The sequence below is a fragment of the Saccostrea echinata genome, unplaced genomic scaffold, assembly GCF_033153115.1.
Source record: "Saccostrea echinata isolate AGI-Se365-2 ecotype Australia unplaced genomic scaffold, CSIRO_AGI_Sech_v1 ptg000029l, whole genome shotgun sequence".
Lineage (NCBI taxonomy): Eukaryota > Metazoa > Mollusca > Bivalvia > Ostreida > Ostreidae > Saccostrea > Saccostrea echinata.
Genome location: NW_026889778.1, coordinates 1,140,001 through 1,167,942, shown reverse-complemented (window position 1 = coordinate 1,167,942; position 27,942 = coordinate 1,140,001). Strand labels below are relative to the sequence as shown.

General features: G+C 35.1%; 1 protein-coding gene across 1 annotated transcript; it reads right to left on the bottom strand.

Annotated features, from left to right (window-relative positions):
• Positions 1–71: 71 nt before the first annotated feature.
• On the bottom strand, positions 72–20,700 carry LOC133195441 (uncharacterized). The gene is made up of 13 exons (XM_061331283.1): positions 20,555–20,700; positions 16,297–16,482; positions 15,793–15,932; positions 15,193–15,273; positions 12,779–12,880; positions 11,280–11,426; positions 9,574–9,780; positions 7,861–8,008; positions 5,865–6,045; positions 4,473–5,691; positions 4,019–4,227; positions 2,121–2,266; positions 72–2,000 (listed from the first exon to the last, which is right to left on the bottom strand). The coding sequence occupies exons 1-13, from the start codon at positions 20,652–20,654 to the stop codon at positions 1,879–1,881; spliced, it is 2,988 nt and encodes a 995-aa protein (XP_061187267.1). The 5' UTR covers positions 20,655–20,700; the 3' UTR covers positions 72–1,878.
• Between the last annotated feature and the right edge of the window lie 7,242 nt (positions 20,701–27,942).

Sequence of the window (27,942 nt, the reverse complement as noted above, 5' to 3'; positions counted from 1 at the left end):
TCTTTCTATTATGATACAAGCCCCTCCTTATCAAATGGTCCCAACTGACCAAACAGCAAGAAGAATCTGTGTCAATGTTAAATATTATTTATTAACTGGATTTCCTGTTATAAAAAAAGAAAAGAAAAGTAAAACTATTGGTAGTTGTATAGCAAATTTAAAATATATTTATAATTATTTATATATATACATGTATTACGCTGAAGACATAAATCAACTGTCAATCAAGAACAATTCATGTATGTAATTCAATATACAAGAATAGAACAATTAATTTGCAGTAAATAAAGCTACCTATAAAAAATATAGTTATTGCACTCTGTAATTGGAACAGTCTCTCCAACACACTCTTTCCTATGTAAATTAAAAAAAACAAAACAATGGTAATATGACAATTTGTGTATTACCTGTATAAATTTTTATTACATAAAAATCATTAAACATTTAAAATCGTTCAAAAATTAATAATAAAAAAAATAATCACAAAAAATCATGGCCATTTAGCATGATAGAAAACGTAAAATCACACAATCATAAGAATGTGAGGTTTTCTTACTTGGTTTTACATAACTTATAATCAACAATTTAACAACTTTATATGTAGATAATAACTTTTTTTAAAAAAAATTCATAACAATGCTATGAAGGCGGAATGTTCAGTTAGGTTCGATAATGATCCAAGTTTTTTATGGGTGGATCATATGTTCAATAAGAATTGCTAGTGATCCAAGTTCTGTGCAGGTAGATATTAATGTAGACAATTAAAGGGGTAATATAGAAATATTTGGGATCCTTGAAAAATTCCATATTGGACAAGGTGAGGTGTAAGCCGATTTTTCTTCAAAATTTCATAAAAATATATATACAGTTGAACTTCGGTATCTTGAACAGAACATGGATATCTCAAATACCATGGATATGTCGAAGTGATTTGGAAGTCCCAACCACTTATTTCTTCAATCAGTTTTTTACCCTGGATATCTCATATCCTTGGATATCTTGGAAGTATTTTCTTGGTCTCATCGAGTTCGAGATAACGAGGTTTGACTGATATATATTTATATCAAGAGCTGGTAAGAGAATTGATCACAAGTATACCCCATATATGATGAATAACAACAGATTAAGATTTAGGTGACCAAATTAAAAGTATTTGTCAAAAAATTTTCAATATCATATTAACACTTGTGTAAATGCCAATACATTTATACAAAGAACAGTCATTTTCAAACCATACAATCAAATCACATTCATGTACAGATAATAACCGTTCGTAAAACAATGATTTAAAGTTAACAAAAAGCTGAGGAGCAGCCAATGGTAGAAACTACAGTAAACCAAGTTCCACATAGTTACTGCACCGTAAATTAGCATGTTGCAAATGGAGTGAAAATATAAAGTCATGATCTAGATTTGACCAGTTTTTTTTTTATTACTAGTAATTTTTTAATATAATCATTTATAAGCTCATTAACAACTTCCCCTGAATATTAAGTTCATGAGTACAAAATACTGTTGCCTAGCATATAAATAATTTATGGCACCTCAAACTTTTAGTAAAATGTTATTGATAGTGTAACATTTCTATAAAACTTAACAAACAATTTTATATTCATTAATGTTATTGTTTTCATACATGACCTTCAGTGATTCAAAAATCTTCAAATACCTGCCTTCAACATATTTTGTACAAGTCCAGAACAAAATTTAAAAAATAAAAATTTTAGGTAACAGGTAACAGGTTGGTGTCAAAGATCTCATTCACCACCCACTTCCCACTTGTTTCTGTATCGGGGGGGGGGGGGGGGGGGGGGGGGGGGGGGGGATCTGAAGATCTGGGTGTATTATTCTATAGGCGGTCAGGATTAGATGCACATTTCATTCTATGGGGATGATGTCATTCACCACCGTGTGAAGTTCCTGTATTGCTGGTATGTCTGTCTGTAGTACACCTGATAATTTTGAAATAACCCCCTTCACCTCCTGCAGAAATATGGGCTCTGTCAAAAATAATTAAAAATGAAAAAAAAATACATGTAGATTAATATCACAAAAAAATTATGAAAATATGGGAAATGCTCTAGTGCTGTTAATACTGAATGATGGATGGTAAGACACACCTGATAACAGAGACAGGATATGCTGGTTCTGGAACACAGAGGTCAAACAGGTCAAGGCCACCTTAAGGACATCAAGGCTGTATTTACCAAACATACAGTTCATGACCTCAAGGACACTCTTCTGAACAAGGTCATGAAAGAGAGATCTAAAATAGCAAATTTAACATCAATTAATATGGAAACACTTAAAAATATACAACACAGTACTTCAGTGTACACAGTTAAGAAACTTCTATACACTTCTAATTACATAGTGTTTTTTTGCTATTACTTTATAATCTCCCCTTTGATTTAAAATATCAATTATTTGACATTTCTATTTAATACCTTTCATGTATCTGTTGCCATCAATTATTGGACTAACCTGTATCTAATGGCCTTAGTTATTGGACTTACCTTTATCTGATGGCATCAGTTATTGAACAAACCATATCTGATGGCATCAGTTATGGTCTTACCTCTATCTGCTGGCATCAACTATTAGACTAACCTGTATCTAAAGGTGTCAGTTATTGGACTAACCTGTATCTGATGGTGTCAGTTATTGGACTAACCTCTATCTGCTGGCATCAGTTATTGGACTAACCTGTATCTAATGGTGTCAGTTATTGGACTAACCTGTATCTGATGGCATCAGTTATTGGACTAACCTGTATCTGCTGGCATCAGTTATTGGACTAACCTGTATCTGATGGTGCCAGATATTGGACTAACCTGTATCTGCTGGCATCAGTTATTGGACTAACCTGTATCTGATGGTGCCAGTTATTGGACTAACCTGCATTTGATGGTGTCAGTTATTGGACTAACGTGTATCTGATGTGTCAGTTATTGGACTAACCTGTATCTGCTGGTGTCAGTTATTGGACTAACCTGTATCTGGTGGTGCCAGTTATTGGACTAACCTTTATCTGATGGCATCAGTTATTGGACTAACCTGTATCTGATGGTGCCATTTATTGGACTAACCTGTATCTGATGGTGTCAGTTATTGGACTAACCTGTATCTGATGGTGCCATTTATTGGACTAACCTGTATCTGATGGTGTCAGTTATTGGACTAACTTGTATCTGATGGTGTCAGTTATTGGACTAACCTGTATGTGATGTGTCAGTTATTGAATTAACCTGTATCTGCTGGTGTCAGTTATTGAACTAACCTGTATCTGATGGTGCCAGTTATTGGACTAACCTGTATCTGATGGCATCAGTTATTGGACTAACCTGTATCTGATGGTGCCAGTTATTGGACTAACCTGTATCTGATGGCATCAGTTATTGGACTAACCTGTATCTGCTGGTGCCAGTTATTGAACTAACCTGTATCTGCTGGTGTCAGTTATTGGACTAACCTGTATCTGCTGGTGTCAGTTATTGGACTAACCTGTATCTAATGGTGTCAGTTATTGGACTAACCTGTATCTGCTGGTGTCAGTTATTGGACTAACCTGTATCTGCTCGTGTCAGTTATTGGACTAAGCTGTATCTGCTGGTGTCAGTTATTGAACTAACCTGTATCTGCTGGTGTCAGTTATTGGACTAACCTGTATCTGATGGTGTCAGTTATTGGACTAACCTGTATCTGATGGCATCAGTTATTGGACTAACCTGTATCTGATGGCATCAGTTATTGGCCAGGACTAACCTGTATCTGATGGCATCAGTTATTGGACTAACCTGTATCTGATGTGTCAGTTATTGGACTAAGTTATACTCTGGTGTCAGTTATTGGACTAACCTGTATCTGATGGTGTCAGTTATTGGACTAACCTGTATCTGATGGCATCAGTTATTGGACTAACCTGTATCTGATGGCATCAGTTATTGGACTAACCTGTATCTGATGGCATCAGTTATTGGACTAACCTGTATCTGATGGCATCAGTTATTGGACTAACCTGTATCTGATGGCATCTATGGTGCTGATGAGAAATGCTGTATCAAGGTCCATCAAGGTTTTACTGTCGTTGTACTGAGATTTGACATATGCCTGTAACCCTTGTGGTGCCCCACTGACCTCTAAAAGACTGTGCAGTGGTTTGTCAATGACAGAAAGAGCCTGAGCATCTTTTCCTTCAAACACCAAAGAGCTGATGTGGTGAGTCACCTTAAAGGTGAAAAAAGTGTTTGAAATTGATGTTTGAATATTGACTATTTTAATGTCTTCCCGGCTAATTGTCTAAAGTTCACTAATCTGCAGATAATTCTGAAAACATGAACCAAAACTTTCTACTATAAATTTGATCGTAAGATTGAAATTTGATTCTTGCCTACTGAGACAGTTTGTTTCATAAGACATTTAAATTCAGAGAGTTACAACACTGCTAAAAATATCTGTTTTTCCATTGATACCTGTGCCCTGATGACCTTTGTACATAACGACACGTCTGACACGGAGTATCGTAACACTCCCGACTCTTGACCTGACTTATTCTTCCTCAACTGAACTTCATCTTCACAAGTCTGTCCATTCTCTTGTGTCCCGAGGCCGTTAGTCCGAGACCAATCCATTGGAACATAATCTTCCTCCTCTGTAGAATCCTGTGAAATCAGAGACAGAGTCTTACTCGTGTCCTGTGGGTTTGGAGACTGAGTCTTACTCGTGTCCTGTGGGTTTGGAGACTGAGTCTTACTCGTGTCCTGTGGGTATGGAGACTGAGTCTTACTCGTGTCCTGTGGGTTTGGAGACTGAGTCTTACTCATGTCCTGTGGGTTTGGAGACCCAGTGTTATTTGTGTCCTGTGGAATTGGAGACTGAGTTTTACTTGTGTCTGATGATTCTTGCAAAGACTGATCTAACACACCATTATCCTCTTTCCTGCCATATTCACTTAGTTTGTTTGTCTGGCATTCGTTAATAGAACACACTTTGGAACTCCCATCATTATTTCTGTTTGTGTCTTCATTTTCCCCTGCTGGAATATCATTCACATCAAACATTGGGTCAGGTTGACAAATGGGCTCGGAGTTGCGTACATGACCTCTACAATTTACAGTAGGACAAAATATGGACACTGGGTTGCTAAGGGTGGGGTTGGTTGCTATGGTGATGTCAGTTTGACCACACTTAGCGACCACCTCCTGTATCTCCCCCCTCCCACTCACGTTAATTTTCATTTCCGATGTATACCTTCTCTCGAGTGTTTTATCGCCTTCTGATTTTTTCCGTCGCATTTGAACACTCTCTATTTGGGAATCATTTTCTGAATTGTTTCCAGTTTCCTGAGATGAGGCAGATTTTAATCTCAGAGCTTCAACAGCTTCTTCACTCAAAATAACAGTCTCTTGTACTTCTAACCTTGCCTTGACCTCCGGGGTCTGAAGGTCAAGGTCAGACTCTTCCTCGTCCTCTGAGCTGGTCATGGAGTCTAGGGGTTCTTTGTCTGCGAAGTGGACTTTGCGATCCAGTGCAGCCATATAACCCTTCTCTTCTGTCTTTTTAAGAATTCCTGCAGGTTCCTCTTCCTGGTCATTAGACACAAACATTTTGGGTGTGGTCAAAGTCTCTGTTAACTCATGGCTTTCCTCATCTCGTGTTGATTTAGACAGAGCTTGTAACTTTTTCTTTTGCCTTTTGAAAAAAAAAAACATAATAAAAAATTAGTTAAAATTAGATAAATGTTTTCAAAGTTTCATATCCTCTCCTTAAACCTTCCTCATAAAAAGAGAAATGTCTTTTAATTAATATATAACTGTCTGTTTGTAATTAGAACAGATTTTATTGACACTTGTGATCAGCCCTACATGAACTGCGTCATTTTTGAGTAGTTGTAGAGGAAGCGCCTGCCCTCAGTCTTCACGTCCAGGTTGTTTGGGTATTCCTGTAGTACGGACTGGATCACGGGGACAGCGTGCTGGAAGATGTGTCGCAGTAACGCGTCGTATCTCTCCACAGCTTCCTCAACCTCCGGTGAAGATTCCGTGTCTGTCCACCAGAAAGAGAAAAGATTAAATACATAAACATCTGCTACTGTTTGATAACATCTGCTACTGTTTGATAACATGAGGCTCATGATCCACAACACTCCTCTCCTTGACATCTTTAGATGAAGATTCATAAAGATGCTTTCCTCCTCTATGTTACAGTGTAAAATTTTGACTTAATATTTTGAATTATTTACCCCACAACTCAAAGCCTGACTAAGTGGGATAGCTTATACAACATCAATGTGACCTAGCTGTTTAAGATTTTCCAAAATGTTTCCAAATAATGCATATGCACATTATGTTAAATTTAAATTTGATTCCCCATTATAGCTTCACCCCATGTAAAATTTTGAATACTTATTTTACCCCATTTCAGCCCCAGGGGTCATAATTTAAACAAATATAAATCTGCACTCATTAATTAAGATAAAAAAATACATTTCCTTAATTTTCTGGTCCAACGATTCTTAAGCAGCAGATTTTTAAATGACCTCACCCTGTTTACTCCGTTTCTAAGTCAACTCCTTTTGAAAGCAAGTACAGCACTCCAATCAAACAAACTTGTCGAATGAATTCCCAATTCATGGATACTTTTTGGCAAATTTGATATAAATTTATTCAGTGACTGACTGGTTGTGGTAAAGAAATGAAAATGTGAAAAGTTAATTAATAATAATTACTGTAGATTCCTTATTTTACGCGAGTTTTTAATATCACTATATGACTGGTCAACTCCAAATCGCAAAATCATTAATTTTTGAATGGCCTGTTAATTGTTAATGGCCAGCTAATACAGAAAAAAGATTATTTTACATAACCCGCATATTTTTCCACAACAGCTGCAACATTAATTCCAATACTAACAATCAAAGAAAGCATTTTATTGTTTAAATAAACAAGTAATTTTATTTCGAGAGTTGTGATTCTCGCAAAATTATGAAATAATAAATTCCTTGCGTATATTTAGGAACCAACAGTAACACGACACACAACAGACAATCTTCATTGACAAAGAGAGAAGATCATTCGAGCCTTTGGCTCAGGTGAGCTTAAATCATGTCTTATGACTACTAAATATTAGTCAGATAAGAACACACCTGGACTAGCAATAACACAAACTAGAACAAATTTTACTTACAGATCTACACAAATAGAAAGGGACTTTGTTAGTTCTCTAGGTACCCTGTTTAGGAACAAAGTAGCTCAAGGTAAAATAAAATGTACAGTCACAAGACTAGGGAGCTAAAGGTCATAGAAAATGTACAGTCACAGGACTACGGAGCTAAAGGTCATAGAAAATGTACAGTCACAAGACTAAGGAGCTAAAGGTCATAGAAAATGTACAGTCACAAGACTACGGAGCTAAAGGTCATAGAAAATGTACAGTCACAAGACTAGGGAGCTAAAGGTCATAGAAAATGTACAGTCACAAGACTACGGAGCTAAAGATCATAGAAAATGTACAGTCACAAGACTACGGAGCTAAAGGTCATAGAAAATGTACAGTCACAAGACTAGGGAGCTAAAGGTCATAGAAAATGTACAGTCACAAGACTAGGGAGCTAAAGGTCATAGAAAATGTACAGTCACAGGACTACGGAGCTAAAGGTCATAGAAAATGTACAGTCACAAGACTAGGGAGCTAAAGGTCATAGAAAATGTACAGTCACAAGACTAGGGAGCTAAAGGTCATAGAAAATGTACAGTCACAGGACTACGGAGCTAAAGGTCATAGAAAAGGTACAGTCACAAGACTAGGGAGCTAAAAGTCATAGAAAATGTAGAGTCTCTGAAATAAGGCTTGGTGAATTACCTGTGGAGAGGAAGTTGTCGAGATTTTCCTGAAGGCTACACGTGAGATTGACGAGGGTCCTACAGCCTGGGGGGACAATGAGGATATTCTTCTGGTGGCGCTGAATAGATCGAAGGATCATCTCTAGGGCCGTTTCTCGCAGGGGAATCTACAAGGTCAAATAGAAGTCAAAGGGTACATATATAAGTCTACAACAAGGTCAAATAGAGGTTAGAGAGGGTAAATAATTAAGTTCACAACAAGGTCATAAAGTGGTCAATTAACCAACAGAATCTACATAGGGATCAAATGAAGGACAAAGGATAAATAGCAGAACCTAAACCAAATTAAAAATAAGGAGAATTTACAGGTCAACTAGATGCCATGTGATACTTTACTTACAATGTCCATTGATAAATAAAATGTAATCTTCTGAAAAATGACAGCAGTAGAACATCTTGCCCTCTTTCTACTTTTGCTTATTTGCACTTATCTCATTTGACAAGTGAATAAATTCATCATTATGAAACAAAACAAATCAATCCAAAGTGGTCTTTCTGAAGCATGGGTAATCTAGATAACCAAATTTCAGATCAGCGAATATTATTATTATTATTCTACTTTCATATAGCGCCTTATTTAATATTACAATTATCCTAAAGAGCTTAACAAGTAAAAATGAGTACAATATAAAACAAAGAATGGTAAATAAATCATAGAATCATAGAAAAATAACACCAGATTAAAGTTCATATAAGAATTAAAATTTAAAGATTTAAAAAAAAAAAATTTTTTTTTAATATAAGAATAAAAATCAACTGGATGCTTAGTTAGTGTCTTATAAATTAAAATCAAGTTTAAAAAGATGTGTTTTTAGCTTTTGTTTAAAAACGACAAGTGACTGTTCACTCTGAAGGTCCAACGGGAGGCCATTCCACAGGGTGGCTGAGGATACATCAAACCTTCTATTATCTATATTAAATAAGACAATGTCTCATGCTTAAAAAATATTCACTAAGATTCCTTGGTTTCACATTCAAAATGCAAGTACATGTACATGAAATTTGCACTATCTTAAGTCAGGAAGTTAAAATGCACCTCTAAATTCATCATTCATGCAAGTTTGGTACAGGCAGGGCTTACATGTATATTAACTTGGGAATTGATCTACTTAAAAAAAAATTAAAAAATATAATAATATATTAGGGCACTCCTCCAGAAAATGTAGGTCAGATAACTCATCTTAAGTAAGTGTGGCAGTGTTGCCTCCCTTAGATGTATCATCCCTGCAGGTTTGGTTCAGGTAGTACTTACAGTTAATTGAGAAAAAATGAACCTGCTCCTAAAACTTAAACCCTGTGACACAAACACTGGGTATAAATAAAGCATCAACTCAGCTTTGTGGAGTTAAGTAAAGGGGAAAATTATCTCTCAATAATGAAAGTTAAAGAAATAATCAAAGAACAAAACTTTTTGAAGTCTGTAATCATTATAAAGGAACAAATATGAGTTACTTTTTCAGCTGGTTTGGGGTGGTAGGTGGCTATTTAAAGAGAATTGTTGAGTTACTTTTTCAGCTGGTTTGGGGTGGTAGGTGGCTATTTAAAGAGAATTGTTGAGTTACTTTTTCAGCTGGTTTGGGGTGGTAGGTGGCTATTTTTAGAGAATTGTTGAGTTACTTTTTCGGCTGGTTTGGGGTGGTAGGTGGCTATTTTTAGAGAATTGTTGAGTTACTTTTTCGGCTGGTCTGGGGCGGTAGGTGGCTATTCTGGCCAGTATGTCCAGTCCGTACTGTTGGATCTCCGTGACGTCCAGATATACAGCCATACAACCCAACACTGCTGGCGCGGCCTGACAGTTCACCATGACAACCAAGTTATCAGAAAAATGGCTGAATGTCCGCAACAGTTGTAGGCTTAACACAACATGAGACAGGGGGTCCTGGGTCAAAAAAATTAATAGAATTCATTAATATAAACTTATGATGATAAGCACATGTTGTATGACTGAGTATTGAAGACTTACCATGATTTGTCTGAGTAGCTGGTATGACTGAGTATAGAAGACTTACAATGATTTGTCTGAGTAGCTGGTATGACTGAGTATAGAAGACTTACCATGATTGTCCGAGTAGCTGGTATGTCTGAGTATAGGAGACTTACCATGATTTGTCTGAGTAGCTGGTATGACTGAGTATAGAAGACTTACCATGATTTGTCCGAGTAGCTGGTATGACTGAGTATAGAAGACTTACCATGATTGTCTGAGTAGCTGGTATGTCTGAGTATAGGAGACTTACCATGATTTGTCTGAGTAGCTGGTATGTCTGAGTATAGAAGACTTACCATGATTGTCTGAGTAGCTGGTATGTCTGAGTATAGAAGACTTACCATGTTTTGTCTGAGTAGCTGGTATGACTGAGTATAGAAGACTTACCATGATTGTCTGAGTAGCTGGTATGTCTGAGTATAGGAGACTTACCATGATTTGTCCGAGTAGCTGGTATGTCTGAGTATAGGAGACTTACCATGATTTGTCCGAGTAGCTGGTATGTCTGAGTATAGGAGACTTACCATGATTTGTCCGAGTAGCTGGTATGTCTGAGTATAGGAGACTTACCATGTTTTGTCTGAGTAGCTGGTATGTCTGAGTATAGAAGACTTACCATGATTGTCTGAGTAGCTGGTATGTCTGAGTATAGAAGACTTACCATGATTGTCTGAGTAGCTGGTATATCTGAGTATAGGAGACTTACCATGTTTTGTCTGAGTAGCTGGTATGTCTGAGTATAGAAGACTTACCATGATTGTCTGAGTAGCTGGTATGTCTGAGTATAGAAGACTTACCATGATTGTCTGAGTAGATGGTATGTCTGAGTATAGAAGACTTACCATGTTTTGTCTGAGTAGCTGGTATGTCTGAGTATAGAAGAATTACCATGATTGTCTGAGTAGCTGGTATGTCTGAGTATAGAAGACTTACCATGATTGTCTGAGTAGCTGGTATGTCTGAGTATAGAAGAATTACCATGATTGTCTGAGTAGCTGGTATATCTGAGTATAGGAGACTTACCATGATTTGTCTGAGTAGCTGGTATGTCTGAGTATAGGAGACTTACCATGATTTGTCTGAGTAGCTGGTATGTCTGAATATAGGAGACTTACCATGGTTTGTCTGAGTAGCTGGTATGACTGAGTATAGAAGACTTCCCATGATTTGTCCGAGTAGCTGGTATTTCTGAGTATAGGAGACTTACCATGATTTGTCTGAGTAGCTGGTATGACTGAGTATAGGAGACTTACCATGATTTGTCCGAGTAGCTGGTATGTCTGAGTATAGGAGACTTACCATGATTTGTCTGAGTAGCTGGTATGACTGAGTATAGAAGACTTATCATGATTTGTCTGAGTAGCTGGTATGTCTGAGTATAGGAGACTTACCATGATTTGCCTGAGTAGTTCCACTAGCAGTCTGACAGAGGGTTTGTGAAGCGGTCGATCTCGTTCAGACTCGGGCATCTCCTCAAGAGTCTGAGATATCTCAGTGATGTACGCCACTATCACAGCACGCTGGTAACCCGCTACTTCCTGTGTCGAAAGAGTCCAACACTTCAATACAGGACAATAAACATCAGGTTGTCTGACTGATTTACATTAACCAAGAAGTCTCTAAGGAGACTGTAGCTCTACTGGTGTGTACTTATAATAAAGATGTATCTTAGAGTATAGAGTACTTGTGTACAAAGTCTCACTAAAATTGGACCAGAACTGTAGGTGTAGAGTTTTGCAAGATATATTTCAAAGAAATTTTTATTTTAGTAAGCATGACAACATTTGTCGAAATCAAAAAACTGATAAACACAATTATTATATAGCTAATATTTAGCTAATAAATAGTGTCTAATAAAAAACTACTAAAAATCTAGAGAATTTAAGTGTTCAATATCTTGGTGTTTTATTGACTGCTAAGGTTGTACTACGTATACGAGTATGCCCGAAACATTCCGAATATGAGCGTTCAATATCGAACGCCCCATTGTAAACAAAAACTGTTGTCTGGTCAATCTCTCAAAGGCAAATTAAAGAAAGGAAGTGGCAACTAGGTAAGATGTGATGTTGAACACTTACAAGACAGGCGTTTATTTGAATACTGATACTAATACATGTAAAATCATTAATTTGAGTTTTTTAGTTGGAATAATTACGGTATCATAAATTATGAGGAAATGTTTTAGCTATATAATAAAGGATATACTGAACTTATATTGGTGAATATTGGCACTCATTGGCTTTACAAATGCACTCGCAAGCTCCTGCATTTGTACAGCCAAATACTGCCAATATTCACCAATATAAGTTCAATAACCCTATATTATATACCTTAGTATATCTTCTTGTGTACATGTATGAAGTCTTCTTGAAATTGGGCTTAAACCATAGCAGGAGTAACTTTTTGAAAGAATTTCATAAAAATTTCTCAAACTCTTACTGAAAACTTAGTGTTTTAAAAGGATTTCAAAGACACTTCTATTTTCAGTAACCATGGCAACACTGTTTGTTGAAACCAAAATCTGTAATGAAGCATTTTGTATCTTGGTATACTCTATTTGTGTACCAAGTTATATTGAAATTGAACCAAAATGTTGGAAGAGTAGGGTTTTGAAAGAATTTCATCAAAATTTCTACTTTTCATAACCATGACAACATTTCATTTGTCAAAATCAAATACCAGATTAAATGCAGAGGATTATGTGTCTCACTATAGTTTAATACTAGTGTGTCAAGTCTTATTGAAATTGGACCAAAACTGTAGGAGGAGTAGCTTTTTGAAATATTTTTCAAAGAAATTTCTACTTTTTGTAACCAAGACAACACCTTTTGTAAAAACCAAAATATGTAAAAATGAGTTGTATCCTCTTAGTATACTGCACATGACAAACCTGTAGGAAAGAGAAGATTTGGTCGGTGATTGCTGATGACAGTTTGGTATCTGTGTACTGGTTGATCTGTTTAGTCAGAAAGCTCGCGGCCAGGTCTGCCAGCTATAAAATTAAACAAATTATGAACATCATCAAAAAACTCTGCAGTAGGACTAACAACTACAAAATCAATAATAACAGTATATAGAGGCTTATGACAGGAAACTTTCAGTGAGGTCTGCCAGCTTTATAATTATAAACAGAATTAACAAAAACACTATTCAAGGTCTAAATACTAATTCTAACCTTAAATCTGTTGATTTGATGTTGGCGAGAAGTTCAGGGTCTATAATTCTAACACTCTGACCTTGTCTGTTGACTTGATGTTGGTGAGAAGTTCAGGGTCTATAATTCTATTATCTGATATTGTCTGTTGATTTGATGTTGGCGAGAAGTTCAGGGTCTATAATTCTAACACTCGACCTTGTCTGTTGACTTGATGTTGGTGAGAAGTTCAGGGTCTATAATTCTATTATCTGACATTGTCTGTTGATTTGATGTTGGCGAGAAGTTCAGGGTCTATAATTCTAACACTCTGACCTTGTCTGTTGGTTTGATGTTGGGGAGAAGTTCAAGGTCTATAATTCTAACACTCTGACCTTGTCTGTTGGTTTGATGTTGGGGAGAAGTTCAAGGTCTATAATTCTAACACTCTGACCTTGTCTGTTGGTTTGATGTTGGTGAGAAGTTCAAGGTCTATAATTCTAACACTCTGACATTGTCTGTTGATTTGATGTTGGGGAGAAGTTCAGGGTTTATAATTCTAGTATCTGACATTGTCTGTTGATTTGGTGTTGGCGAGAAGTTCAGGGTCTATAATTCTATTATCTGACATTGTCTGTTGATTTGGTGTTGGCGAGAAGTTCAGGGTCTATTTCTAACACTCGACCTTGTCTGTTGATTTGATGTTGGTGAGAAGTTCAGGGTCTATAATTCTATTATCTGACATTGTCTGTTGATTTGATGTTGGCGAGAAGTTCAGGGTTTATAATTCTATTATCTGACATTGTCTGTTGATTTGATGTTGGGGAGAAGTTCAAGGTCTATAATTCTATTATCTGACATTGTCTGTTGATTTGATGTTGGTGAGAAGTTCAGGGTCTATAATTCTATTATCTGATATTGTCTGTTGATTTGATGTTGGGGAGAAGTTCAGGGTCTATAGTTCTAACACTCTGACCTTGTCTGATGATTTGATGTTGGTGAGAAGTTCAGGGTCTATAATTCTAACACTCTGACCTTGTCTGTTGATTTGATGTTGGTGAGAAGTTCAGGGTCTATAATTCTAACACTCTGACCTTGTCTGTTGATTTGATGTTGGGGTGAAGTTCAGGGTCTATAATTCTATTATCTGACATTGTCTGTTGATTTGGTGTTGGGGAGAAGTTCAGGGTCTATAATTCTAACACTCTGACCTTGTCTGTTGATTCGATGTTGGGGTGAAGTTCAGGGTCTATAATTCTATTATCTGACATTGTCTGTTGATTTGATGTTGGGGTGAAGTTCAGGGTCTATAATTCTATTATCTGACATTGTCTGTTGATTTGGTGTTGGCGAGAAGTTCAGGGTCTATAATTCTATTATCTGACATTGTCTGTTGATTTGGTGTTGGCGAGAAGTTCAGGGTCTATTTCTAACACTCGACCTTGTCTGTTGACTTGATGTTGGGGAGAAGTTCAGGGTCTATAATTCTATTATCTGACATTGTCTGTTGATTTGGTGTTGGCGAGAAGTTCAAGGTCTATAATTCTATTATCTGACCTTGTCTGTTGACTTGATGTTGGGGAGAAGTTCAGGGTCTATAATTCTATTATCTGACATTGTCTGTTGATTTGATGTTGGTGAGAAGTTCAGGGTCTATAATTCTATTATCTGACCTTGTCTGTTGATTTGAACACTCTCACCTTGTCTGTTGATTTGATGTTGGTGAGAAGTTCAGGGTCTATAATTCTAACACTCTCGTCTTGTCTGTTGATTTGATGTTGGTGAGAAGTTCAGGGTCTATAATTCTAACACTTTCGCCTTGTCTGTTAATTTGATGTTGGTGAGAAGTTCAGGGTCTATAATTTCTAACACTCTCGTCTTGTCTGTTGATTTGATGTTGGTGAGAAGTTCAGGGTCTATAATTCTAACACTCTCGCCTTGTCTGTTAATTTGATGTTGGTGAGAAGTTCAGGGTCTATAATTCTAACACTTTAACCTTGTCTGTTGATTTGATGTTTATGAGAAGTTCGGGGTCTTTAATTCTAGTATCTGACCTTGTCTATTGATTTGATGTTGGTAAGAAGTTCAGGGTCTGTAATTCTAACACTCTGACCTTGTCTGTTGATTTGACTTGGTGTGAAGCTCAGGGTGTATAATTCTAACATTCTCACCTTGTCTGTTGATTTGATGTTGGTGAGGAGTTCAGGGTCTATAAACGGCACTGGTGTCTTCTCTTTTTCTTTTTCCACTTCCTTCAAACAAACAAAAGAAAATCCTGATTAAAGTAGGCCATTGCTTACTCAGATATTTTCACTTCATACCCTCCCCAAAACACATTAAAGACTGATTTAACAGTTTGAATTTCTAATCATCCAAACATGTTTTCCTTCTACAAATAAAAGCATTACACCTTCCAAAACAGAGACATTGAAGTTAGCAAGCCTGTCTGTCTGGTTCAATGTCATGCAAGGAAACTTCGCAATGAGAAATTTTGTCTAATCCATAGATGTGGTAAGTTTGATGCTGTTAACCTAAAGAAGGGTCATGTCCTTGTCTCAACCTCATATCTCAAAGATTAAGGTATTTGTCAATGAGATGTTGAAAAATCCCTATACCTAGTTTTGAAGTTGATTTAATAATTTATTCAATACCCTATATGTTGCATCCTTGACTTAAGAGAGGATGTGGTCAAGGTCCATGTTGAATGATCATTCACATATAGACATTCTATGTTAGATGATCATTTGGTTGAAGCTCACTGTATAACTTACCAGTATTGTCTCCCCATCTCTCTTGGGTTTAGGAGGGGGTGAGGACTTGACCGTGATCCCAGGGGTAGGTGGTAGTTTTCTGCTTGGGATACCTCCCTGATAAATCCTAAGGGTCCTGTCTGCCACTTCTATAGGGACACCTATAAATAAACTTCTCTTTTACAACACATTACCAAGCTCATAAGAGTTACGGTTTGATGTAAAATAATTTTACATAAGAAATTATCATGATTACAAATCAGGTAAACTATGCTATGTATGTTTTAGGATTGATTTCAGAATAGTACCTGCTTTACTTAGCACTACTCTAACTGAGGTTACGAGCTGATAATTATTCATCAACTGTTGATTTCTGCTTTCTATTGACATTCTCATGGTATATTCACCACTTATGAGGTTGATTTCCCCCGTGAGGACCCCACTGTTAATCATACAGTCTACTCACCACTTATAAAGTTGATTTCCCCCGTGAGGACCCCACTGTTAATCATGAAGTCTACTCACCACTTATGAGGTTGATTTCCCCCGTGAGGTCCTCACTATTTAGAGTACAGCTCAGGTCCAGGTTGATCGGGCCCAGTACCATTCCCCCATTCTCAGTGAGAGTCAGCTGTAAAAGGGACACACAGATCCCATCAGCACTACTGTTATGGGTGGGAACAGCCCGAATGTTTCCATCTACACCAAGACCTGTGAATCAAACAAGGACAGTTTCTTAATTTATAAACTACAGCTTTGTTTTTATTTCAGAGGTTTTAAAGTGAGGCACCATAGAGTAAGCCAAGGGTAAATCACTGAAGATATGAGACAGCGGAGAATCAAACCTAAAATGCTCAAAATAGATAGTGAATGTTTCTTCATCAAGTGCCCTGACATTTACAGTAGACATTGGCCCAAAAAAAGAACCTTCACTACATCACAGTAGACATTGGCCCAAAAAAGAATCTTCACTGCATCACAGTAGACATTGGCCCAAAAAAGAATCTTAACTGCATCACAGTAGAAATTGGCCCAAAAAAGAACCTTTACTGCATCACAGTAGATATTGGCCCAAAAAAGAACCTTCACTACATCACAATAGACATTGGCCCAAAAAAGAACCTTCATTGCATCACAGTAGACATTGGAACAATAAAGAACCTTCACTACATCACAGTAGACATTGGAACAATAAAGAACCTTCACTACATCACAGTAGACATTGGAACAATAAAGAACCTTCACTACATCACAGTAGATATTAACATGATAAAGAACCTTCACTGCATCACAGTAAACACTGGAACAATAAAGAACCTTCACTACATCACAGTAGACATTGGAACAATAAAGAACCTTCACTACATCACAGTAGACATTGGAACAATAAAGAACCTACACTACATCACAGTAGACATTGGAACAATAAAGAACCTACACTACATCACAGTAGATATTAACATGATAAAGAACCTTCACTGCATCACAGTAAACACTGGAACAATAAAGAACCTTCACTACATCACAGTAGACATTGGAACAATAAAGAACCTTCACTACATCACAGTAGACATTGGAACAATAAAGAACCTACACTACATCACAGTAGACATTGGAACAATAAAGAACCTTCACTACATCACAGTAGACATTGGAACAATAAAGAACCTTCACCGATTCACAGTAAATATTGACAGGATAAAGAACCCTTACTGCTTTAGTCCTATTTACTATTTATTGGTCAAAATTTGTGGCATTTCACCTAGACATGCTAAAGCGGATGTGATGTCTCCAGATAAGTCCAAAATTCTTGAATGGGACGTAAAACAACATACAATCAATCACAGTATTCTGTATATAAGTTTAATTATTTGCTAATAATAAAAACATTTTGTACGTACTGCAGCTTCACTTCAGTATCTCGAACACCAGTATCTCAAATACCATGGATATGTCGAAGTGAGATGGAAGACCAAAACACTTTTGCTATATGAATTTTAACCTCAATATCTCGAAACTTTGGACATCTCAAAGTTTTCTCTCGATCCCATTGAGTTTGAGATATAAAGGAAGTTTGACTGCGTTTACTAAGAAATTTAAGTACTATACCAACTTTATAATGTTGTTCAACTTATTGGCCATTAAGCACTTTAAAAAACAAACATCAGAAGTTTCATGTGTAAATTTCTCCCCTCTTATTTCATTTCCAAAGGGATGGTATACACAGAAAACTTCTGTAAAAACATAAATGTTATACAAAACATTAATGTAAATAATGCAAAACATTAATGTAAAATAAAGATTATTTAGGATTTAGACACTCAATTCCATCTATGCTTGAATGGTTACCACATTAAATGTTATGGTTAAAAAGAACCATAGGTTAGGTTCTTACAATAGTGACATTTTCCGTCCTTTTGAAGGAAATGAATACTTAATTATTTGGTGTTCCTAAACCCTACTAACTTGACTAAGCTTTAACATTTTTCACAACATAAGGAAACATTTATTTCAATGGGTTTTTTTTATGATAAGTCAATTCTTTTAGATATTATTTAATAAACATTGTTAAATATTTCCTTCTACAGAAGGTTTTTATCATTTTCTTCTGGTTTCTGAATTTCCTGCTTATTAAATGCTAGAGACACGGTGTATGTATTTAATTATTCTTTATTCACTGAGGGAATGTTACTGTCTTGGATCATTCATTAACCGACTCATTCATTAAGGTCCAATAACCACTCCCACTTCGATCATCAGTTTGTCACGTTGTGTGTGTGTGTGTGTGGGGGGGGGGGGGGGGGGGAGAGTATCCTTTTTGTTTTGGAGGGAGTGGGGGTATCCTTTTATGTGATCTGTATTTTCAACACTTGTGTTTCCTTGCAGTGACTGTTATATCATGATAAAGGATTAATTTAGAAACAGTATAGAATTCTAACCACAGTGGTCATGATTTAAACAATCTGGAATCTGCACCACCTCAGTACTCACACTCCAAGCTCTTACAATGCTGAGGTTAAGGGGAAAACTACTGTAAATCACCTTTTATTCGCGAGAACTTTATTTTCGCGTAAAGACGTGAGACAGTGTACTCCTGAAAATTTCACTCTCGCATATACATATATGTATTAGTATTCCTTAAAGATTATATCGAGCAAAACCACGTTTCATGAAAATTTTGTCTCGCTAATAAACATTTAAGGAGTATCTTGCAAAAATAAGGTGTTGCGAAAATTTAGTGATCTGCAGTAGTTTAAACATTGATCCTAAGCAGCATTATTTGCCTTATATAACTGGTATTGATAAATGGTACCAAGCAATGCTAAAAAACATAAATTTTTGCCAATTTTGAGACTATAAATTTCCAATAGAAGATTACTGACTCTTAAAGCTTTCCATAATAAAAAGAATTATGATGGTTGCTTGCCTCATCATCTTTGACATTGATCAACTCGGTATATTTCTGCACACAGTACAGGTTATAATATTTAAACAGGTTGGGACCAATTGCCCAAATGCCTGTTTGGGGTTTAATATACCAAATGGGATACAAATTTACAGTGCAAAAAATTAAGCTTTTTCATTTAGCTATAAAGAAGGAAGATACAAAATTTCTTGGGGATCAATCTCACAAAATGTAGGGCCATAGCGAGCACAGCAAGCAGCACAAAGTGTCACTCACACTGTGAGACAATGCCTGGGTGAAGAGAAAATTCAGACTTTGCACATTGATCCAAATGAATTTTTTCTGCCTTAACCTCAAGTCACACAATGCAACACGAATGTATCTTGCGTCTAACCATGTTCTTGCCATAACTACAAAAGTTCCCGAATAATAAACTCACCATGCTCACCTTGGTTTACCGAATAATGCAGATAGTAGATTACACATGATCTTTAAATGGTAATGCAACTAACATCCGACATCATGTGACATAACTGTCTAGACGTTCTAAATGTCTTGTGTGATCTGAAGAGGCGATCTAAGTAAAAACTGAATAGGTATCCAGTAATTCAAAAAATTATCTGTGGTTGCTCTAACGGTCGCACAATCAGCATATTAGAAAAACTTGCTAGCTAAAAATTTATTGCATTCAATTCATCTTTAACCGAATTTACAATATTTATAGCCAAAATAATTTTTTTAAAGTAAATTTATATCTTAATATCCCGTTTGGGATATATTATATATCCCAAAGGCAGGGTTTTTTTTAGGGGTCGTAGGGGGCCTATAATAGGCCCCATTTCCAATGATAAAAAGTGTGTGTTTTTCACAATTTCATCAAAGAAAATTCCCAAAAGATGATTTGAAGCATGACATTAAAGTCAAATAATTCTAAATATTATAGAAAAAATAGCAATTACAAGTTAAACTGATTTTCAATAAGATTTATTGAATGTAAATAAGTCAATAAATGCCTTGCAAGTAAAGAAATGGCTCTTATTTGAAATTTTTCTAGAAAAATGTGAATTATGATATTTTTCCCAATTTTAACTAAATGTCGCTAATTTTTCCCAAATGGAAAGGCCAAGGCCCTTGATTTTAAGACCTAAAAAAACCCTTTAAGGGCTATTATATCCCGTTTGGGCGATTGGTGATGGTCCCAACTTGTTTCAATGCCTGTTCTACAGAAATATACCGAGTTAATCAGTGTCATAGACGGCAAGGCGATCAACCTGATAAATTTCTGTGTAGAGTCACTAACAAACCAAATTTCACCGTGCGAATACAAAAGCCTGAAAGCTGACAGCTGTGAGTTCTACATCATATATAATTGTTTACCTATGAGGAGAACCTGTCCGCGTCCATGGACCGTGACGATGAAATCATGCGTGACATCTCTAATTGTATACAAATCTTTTCTTTTCCCAGAATCTGTCATTTTATCATTTCCTTCATCTCGCCTCTATAATCTATTTTTCCTCGTATCAGTCACATGTTTGAAATTTCCCTTCTTTTGCTGAAGAGCTACTTTCAATTTCGTTGGTGGGAAATTCTCGAAATTTGAAAAAATTAAAATATATCTAGGCCTACTGTATATGAAAACGGCTAATAAAATCTGCTTTCTCCCGGAGTGTAAAAGAAAATCTATTTCAATTCATTTCAATTCAATTCTTTATTGGCACTAAAGCACATTATAAAAGAATGTGTTGTTAGCCATATACATATATATGTATACATTAATAATTACAAAATATTAAACTTAACTGTACAGCAAGCTTGTTTCTAACATTAAAAGAGTCTCTGATATACAGACAGATTTGTTGTGTAGATACAAGGTTATGTGGATTAAGCAAACAAGATAAGGTATTAAACATCTAATAGTTTAGATTATATACATATATATATAATTTTTATGACATGTTCATACACATGACAATCAAGTAAAAAATGTTTTTTATCTTCAACAATACTTTTACAATGGAAACAAAATCTATTTTCTCTAGGAATGACAGGATTACAATATCAACCTGTTTCTACATACAACTGATGTGCACTTATTCTTAATTTGGTAAGATAAGAAAATATATTCTTATGAAGTGGAAGACATAAAATATGGATGGACTTAATTCTAGTTTTTTAACATCATGGTTAAATAATGTACTATAAAATGAAAGCTTACCGCATCGGGTGTTGATACGTTGAAGTTCAGAGAAGAATTTATTTTCAAAGAAATTTTTAAGTTTAGGACCAAACATTTTAAATTCTGTGTCAAAGTTAAAATTTAACATCTTCTGTATTGATTTTATACAATTTGCCAACATTTTTTTTTTTAATTTTCACTAGCCAATTGTGTATCTTCCAAGCAAGCATTCCTTAGTACAACGTTGTAATTATCATTTGATTTTGTAATTTTTTCCAATCTGGAATAGTATTTAAAAGCAAGCTGAAAGATTTTGGCATGTACGAGGGTTGTCCCAAAATTCATATCTATTGCAGATATCAACGTATCTCAATATAATTTTGTGGGTGTATAAAGTGTGTTTTTAGCTGATAAATTACGGAGTTTTAACATAATTACTTGAAAAACGTACGTCAAAAGATACGTCACCGGTTCAAATTTTCGGGGGAAATGCACTACGCAGTACAGTTAAGGTATGTCACTCGTGAAATTTGTTATATCAAGGATTTTTTGAGAAGTATATTTTGGATAAGTAATCATATAGTATGACTCAAAATCGCAGAGAAAATGGGGGGTCAGTGTGCATCTAACTGAGCTACGGTACAATTAAGTTGACCTTTTTGCATTTAAATTGTAACTCTTTGGTTAATCACTTTAACCGTTATCATATTTTATCAGATGTAACCACGACAATAAACATAATCTTATTTTACGTGAACTAGTTTGAATAATATTTATCATTGAACAAATCATGCAAATTAATGCGCGTAAATTATTGTGTGACCTTTTTGCACTAAAAAAGTCTCATATTTGGGGTATTAAAAATCTAAATAGGCAATAGAATATTTTCTTGTATCAAACTTTTTACGACTTAAGTGCTGATTGGTCAAAAGTATCGAGAAGTTTAAAAATATGAAAGAAAAAGTTGGGGTCAGTGATGTAAATTTTGAAATATTGGTCAAAATATGCGGTTTTCTGGCAAAAAACTGTGTAAATTTTATCTCGATTTCCTCAATATATCTTCCTTTCTTGGCAAAGTTTGTTGAGCGAAGGTGTAAATTTTGTTATAAAAATATAAATTGAGACCTATATTTAATATTCCAGGCATATCATAACGGAAAATATTCTCTGAGTAAAAGTATGTGAGGCTAAAGTTCCAAGATATTAAATTTAATAAATGTGTAGATTTGCAGAATTTTCTGCTAAATATCCTTCCACCACAAGAAATAGTCCCTTATAAATCTTGCTTCTTTATGAATTTTTGAGCAGTTTTTTAATTGAATGTTGAACATTTTACATTGTTTAATTTAAATATGTTATAAAGATTGAATTGTAGTAAATAGTTTTTAAGTAAGAGGTTCTGACTGAAATTTTCTAAAAGGCTGACGAGTGCGTAATTATCAGAATCACATTTTCTACTTTAACATAAAGATTTATGAAATATTATAATTCTTGTGGTGTGCTCAACATTATATTATACGCCAAAAAAGTATAAATTGCATGCATATATTAATAATTCATAAAAATCTCCTGTATCTCTAAAGGATTCTTCGTATATGTCTTTCTGAATGGAGTTGCACTATGTAGCTTTGACGACAATTTCTTTCGACTGGTCTCTTTCGTTGTTTTTTTCCCCCCACATATACCTTGAAAAACTGCTTAAATCATTCAAACACTACGAACTTGAATATATCTATGTGTTCCAAACATTTGTGTTTTCTAATGCACCTCTAATTTGAGGGTGAATTAAAGTTCCGAACTACATTTTATCATATTACAGTGCGCCGTCTGTGTGAATGCATTTTTTTAAAGTCAAGTCAAGTGTCTAACCAGTGCAAGTAAACGTTATAAAATTCTTATTAATGAAGGCATATGCGTTAAAATTGGAATAAAGATATTTATTTATTTTAGTTGAGAAACAATCATTTTTATCCCACTTATTTTAATAAAATTCATTTGGAATAAGGTCTAAACCAGAGCATATTCCAGATTTCAAGCTTGATATTCCTACTTGCACTTCTTTAGGCGTAAACGGAAAATCTAGGTGTTTTTTTTTTTCCAACTTCACAATTAATGTCCATACCTATGTCATGTTCTTTAGAATTTAATAGAGTATGAAAATGGTCAACCCATTTAGATATTTTTATGGGCGACTCTGCCTCAACATGATTCTGCATGTGTGACTTTAGAGAATTCCAATTTTTTTTTTTTGTGCAATTTGGGTTCAGTTCATCAATAACATGAATAGTGTTTGCTGCAGATATACAGAAACCAGATTTGAATTGCTTACACATTTTGTGGAATTGTTTTTTATCTTGTGAAAATGCTTGAAGTAAACAATAATTATTTGGTGATTTTTGAAGTTTTTTACCAAGATTTCTAACCTCCCTTCTCAGCATTAAACATTTATTTGACATCCATTCTTTCTTAGGTTTGATTTGTTTTGTACGTCTACAAGTTTTTTTGCTACATCCTCTAAATTTCACAGTTTTGAGACCTTGATCTTCAGTATACCATTTAAAAAATCATATACCAACTACTATACAATTAAAGTAGGTGGTATATATACGAATTTTTAAATAATTATGTTCTCTTTCGCTTCGCTTAGCCGAACATGAATTTTTTCCTATTCTTTTTACATAAATAAAAACTCAAACACGAATATTGAAGGAGGCGACAATGTTAGCCAGATTTAATAAAACAGATTTGTACAAATATAAACGCGTCCATTGGTGCAGCCTTACAGTGCGAGGTGGAAGATAAAACACATGCTGTGCAGCTCCAGGTTGGGAATCATAAACTGAACACCAATCTACAAAAGGATTCTGCTTCATTATTATATCAAAGTAAAAATTTCGGAAAACTGATAGGTCGTGACTAACTTGTCAAATGACCACAGAACCTGAAACATGAGTTTAAATACCCTTAGACCAAATTACTATATGCCACAAAATAGACCCCGAATGTCGAAGCAACCAGGATCGACCCCCAAAGCACCAAACTTTTTTTTTAATGTAACCAAAAAGAAATATATATACATAATACTCCGGGAGTAACCATCGAGGAACCTATTTTGATGGTGATAAGCAATCAATAAAAAAAATCTTGAGAGAGCAGAAGAATAGAAAATGAATGCAGTTACATAAAATGTTTATTTCTGGCATATACAGAAAATTAAAGAACATTTGCACATGACTATAATTAATTTTTTTTTTTTTTTTTAAAAAAGTACAGTTACCAATTTATTTGAAAAGCATATAGACATTTATTATAATTTATTTGGAACCTTTAATACATTAATAAAACATACAAATGTGATTTTAAAATAAAGATCAAAGTTCATAAATGGATTTCGATTTGACCTAGCAAGTACGTCAGTTACTTAAACAGGCTTTAAAGAGATAATTGTTTCATATTTAAATAAAACAAAATCAAAGGGGAAAAAAACAACATTTCTCCTCTTTATCCTGCCAAACATTTGGGCGTGCTCGATGAAGTTCTTTTCTTTCAATGAAGGGTAGCCCCATCCAGGGGCAATCTACGTTGAAGATGCAAAGATTTTTCCAGCCAAATGACAAAGTTACAAACCAGAAAACTACAAAGGCTACTTTGAGGATTCTAGGCCTATAGGTTTTTCCCCAATGATGGCGGCCAAGGGACATAACTTTCGAAATATAAGATCTTGTGTATGCCAAAATTTAATTCACGGCTAAACTGCTAAAACTCTTATGGAAATATTTTAGTTGCTAATGAGCATCATTTTTGAAATGGTATTGGAATGCATGTACAGAAAACTACTAGTATATTACCAAGAAAAAAAGTTTTACGCTAGGCATTAAATAGATTAACTGAAAAATACTTCAAAACGTACACTATTCTGTCAATTGACGTTTTTCTTCTTTGCTGTCTAAAACTACGTACATGTATATCACGTGAAAAAAACACAATGCTTTATCGACACAATAGCACCAACGTCTCTTTGAACAATAGTTTGTGCATTACAAATTGATATAAGGCTTCATAAACCAAATCTTGTAAATGTGAGCATAGAAATGAAAAATTATGCATCATTTTCAATATTTCTTTCATAAATAAAAAAAAAATTGAAAATGAGTTTCCAGGGGACAATTAAAGTTGCTCTTTATTTTCAATTACATAGTGAGTTCGTATTGATACTTGTAGTAGCCCATAATGCATTGCGAGAGTGAGAGAAACAGAGTTTGAGTACCTTACCTGCACGAATAAAGTTTGCACAGAATGACAGAAGTGAGAATCCGAGTAGGTCACAGACAGACATGTTTACACTGCCCTGTACCCCTGTAAACATCAGTAGTCCTAAGCATAAAGAAAAAGAACCAGATAAGTGTAGCATGGCAAAATTACTTAGTTCATTTTGAGCAAGTATCTGACTAGAATAATATATTAGGTCATATGAAGAAAAGTCCCAGCAATTAGTTATCTCATTAAGGGGGGGGGGGGGGAGGCACAAAAAATTTAAGGTGACCTATCTCAAGAGCAGAGAAAAGATGATGATAGTCTAAAATCAATCTTATCTAGCAGATTTTGTCCTAAAGAATTAGTGGTTGCACATAGAGTAGAATTTAGATCATGTCTACGAAAACAACATGAAACCCCATCTGATTATGGTTTTGCACTTAGAAGATTAGGAAACTTAGCTTTTCCAGAAATGGCATATTCAGATAGAGAGATTGTTATTTAAAGGCAATTTATGAGTGGAATTGGGAATCCTGAAATTAGATCTCATGTCATTTTACATTAATTATCCTAAGACTTTAGAGAATACAATTCCTTTTACAAATATTAGCTTTCCTAAAAAGCTTGTCTGACTTGAGCAAATTTATTTTTACATGAAGAATCAAGAAATGTCTAATACAGTGTAATCAACATGAGTCTTTGTCATGAAATGAATTCTTTTACTAAGAAACAAGAAAATTTCAATTCAGTGGCATCAACATAAAATAAAACTTGTCATGAATTTATTCTGTGTACGTTATATTACTTGTAATTTCTTTTTTCTTAGATGTAGGAACGGGGGGGGGGGGGGGAGGGGGGGCACCCCCCCAATAATTTTCTCGATTTATATACATAGCTATTTTATGATTGTGTCACCTAAATCATGTAAATATTAACTTCTGATAACTTTTGTATGCTCTATAAGGAATTTTTCCTTGACAGTGTCCACCCTAAACTGCACATTTCTGAAATTTCTTCCAACGGGTCTGTTCATTGGATACAAAGATAAAACCAGTCTTTTTGAAAGAAAAAGTTGCAACATATAAAAATCTAAACATCAATTGGTGAACAATTTTGATAGTTAAGAAATGTCTTATTTAAAAAAATGAACGTAGCTAACATCTTTGCATTTAAGGACAAATGATACAAACAAAAAATGGATGTCTGGATAGGCGTATATTTTTGGACCTATTTTGATTGCAAATGATGCAAATAATAAATTTCTAAATTATTAAGAAATTGTAAACTTTCTATGGTGTTCAAAATTCTACCTGTCTTCAACCATCCTTATTAATCTATACAATTTTTTGTCTCTTATTAATTTGAAATTTCGAATGAAAAATTAACAAGAGGCCCATGGGCCACATTGCTCACCTGAGCACACTGGCTAGGAAAAAAAGCAAAAATCAGTTCAGTATTAAAAAGTTAACGGGGTAGAGAGGGGGGATGGGGGATTTTAAACTACCTGACAATGCTTTCATATCAATATAACAAATAACTTTGCTGTTCTTGAGCAGAAGATTTTTTCCCATATATTCATTTGTAAAAATTTGATCCCCCATTGTGGCCCCACCCTACCCCCGGGGGCGCTCATTTGAACAAATTTGATTTTATACTATCCAATGATGCTTCCATATCAATTTGACTAATCATGGCTTTTCTGTTCTTGAGAGAAAGATTTTTTCCTATATATTCCTCTGTAAACTTTGATCACCCATTGTGGCCCCACCCTACCTCCGGGGGTCATGATTTGAACAAACTTGAATCTACACTACCTGAGGATGCGTCCATATAAATATGACCAATCATGTCTTTGCTTATCTTGAGAAGAAGATTTTTAAAGTTTTTTCTATATACTCTTATGAAAAACTTTGACCCTCCCCATTGTGGCCCCACCCTACCCCCAGGGGTCATGATTTGAACAAACTTGAATCTACACTACCTGAGGATGCTTCCATATAAATATGACCAATCATGGCTTTGCTGTTCTTAAGAAGAAGATTTTTAAAGATATTTTCCTTTATATTTCTATGTAAAACTTTGATCCCCCATTGTGGCCCCACCCTAACCCCTGGGGGTCATGATTTGAACAAACTTGAATCTATACTACCTGAGGATGCTTTCATATAAATATGACCAATCATGGCTTTGCTGTTCTTAAGAAGAAGATTTTTAAAGATATTTTCCTATAATATATTTCTATGTAAAACTTTGATTTCCCATTGTGGCCCCACCCTACCCCTGGGGGTCATGATTTGAACAAACTTGAATCTACACTACCTGAGGATGCTTC

What these genes read in the sequence shown, in the direction of transcription:
- LOC133195441 (XM_061331283.1), bottom strand. Translation starts at nt 20,654, where the DNA reads ATGACAGATTCTGGGAAAAGAAAAGATTTGTATACAATTAGAGATGTC. An exon ending in AAATCTTCTCTTTCCTACAG is followed by an intron (nt 11,427 to 12,778) that starts GTTTGTCATGTG and finishes CTTTCGACACAG; the next exon opens with GAAGTAGCGGGTTACCAGCG. An exon ending in TATCCTGTCTCTGTTATCAG is followed by an intron (nt 2,001 to 2,120) that starts GTGTGTCTTACC and finishes TATTTTTGACAG; the next exon opens with AGCCCATATTTCTGCAGGAG.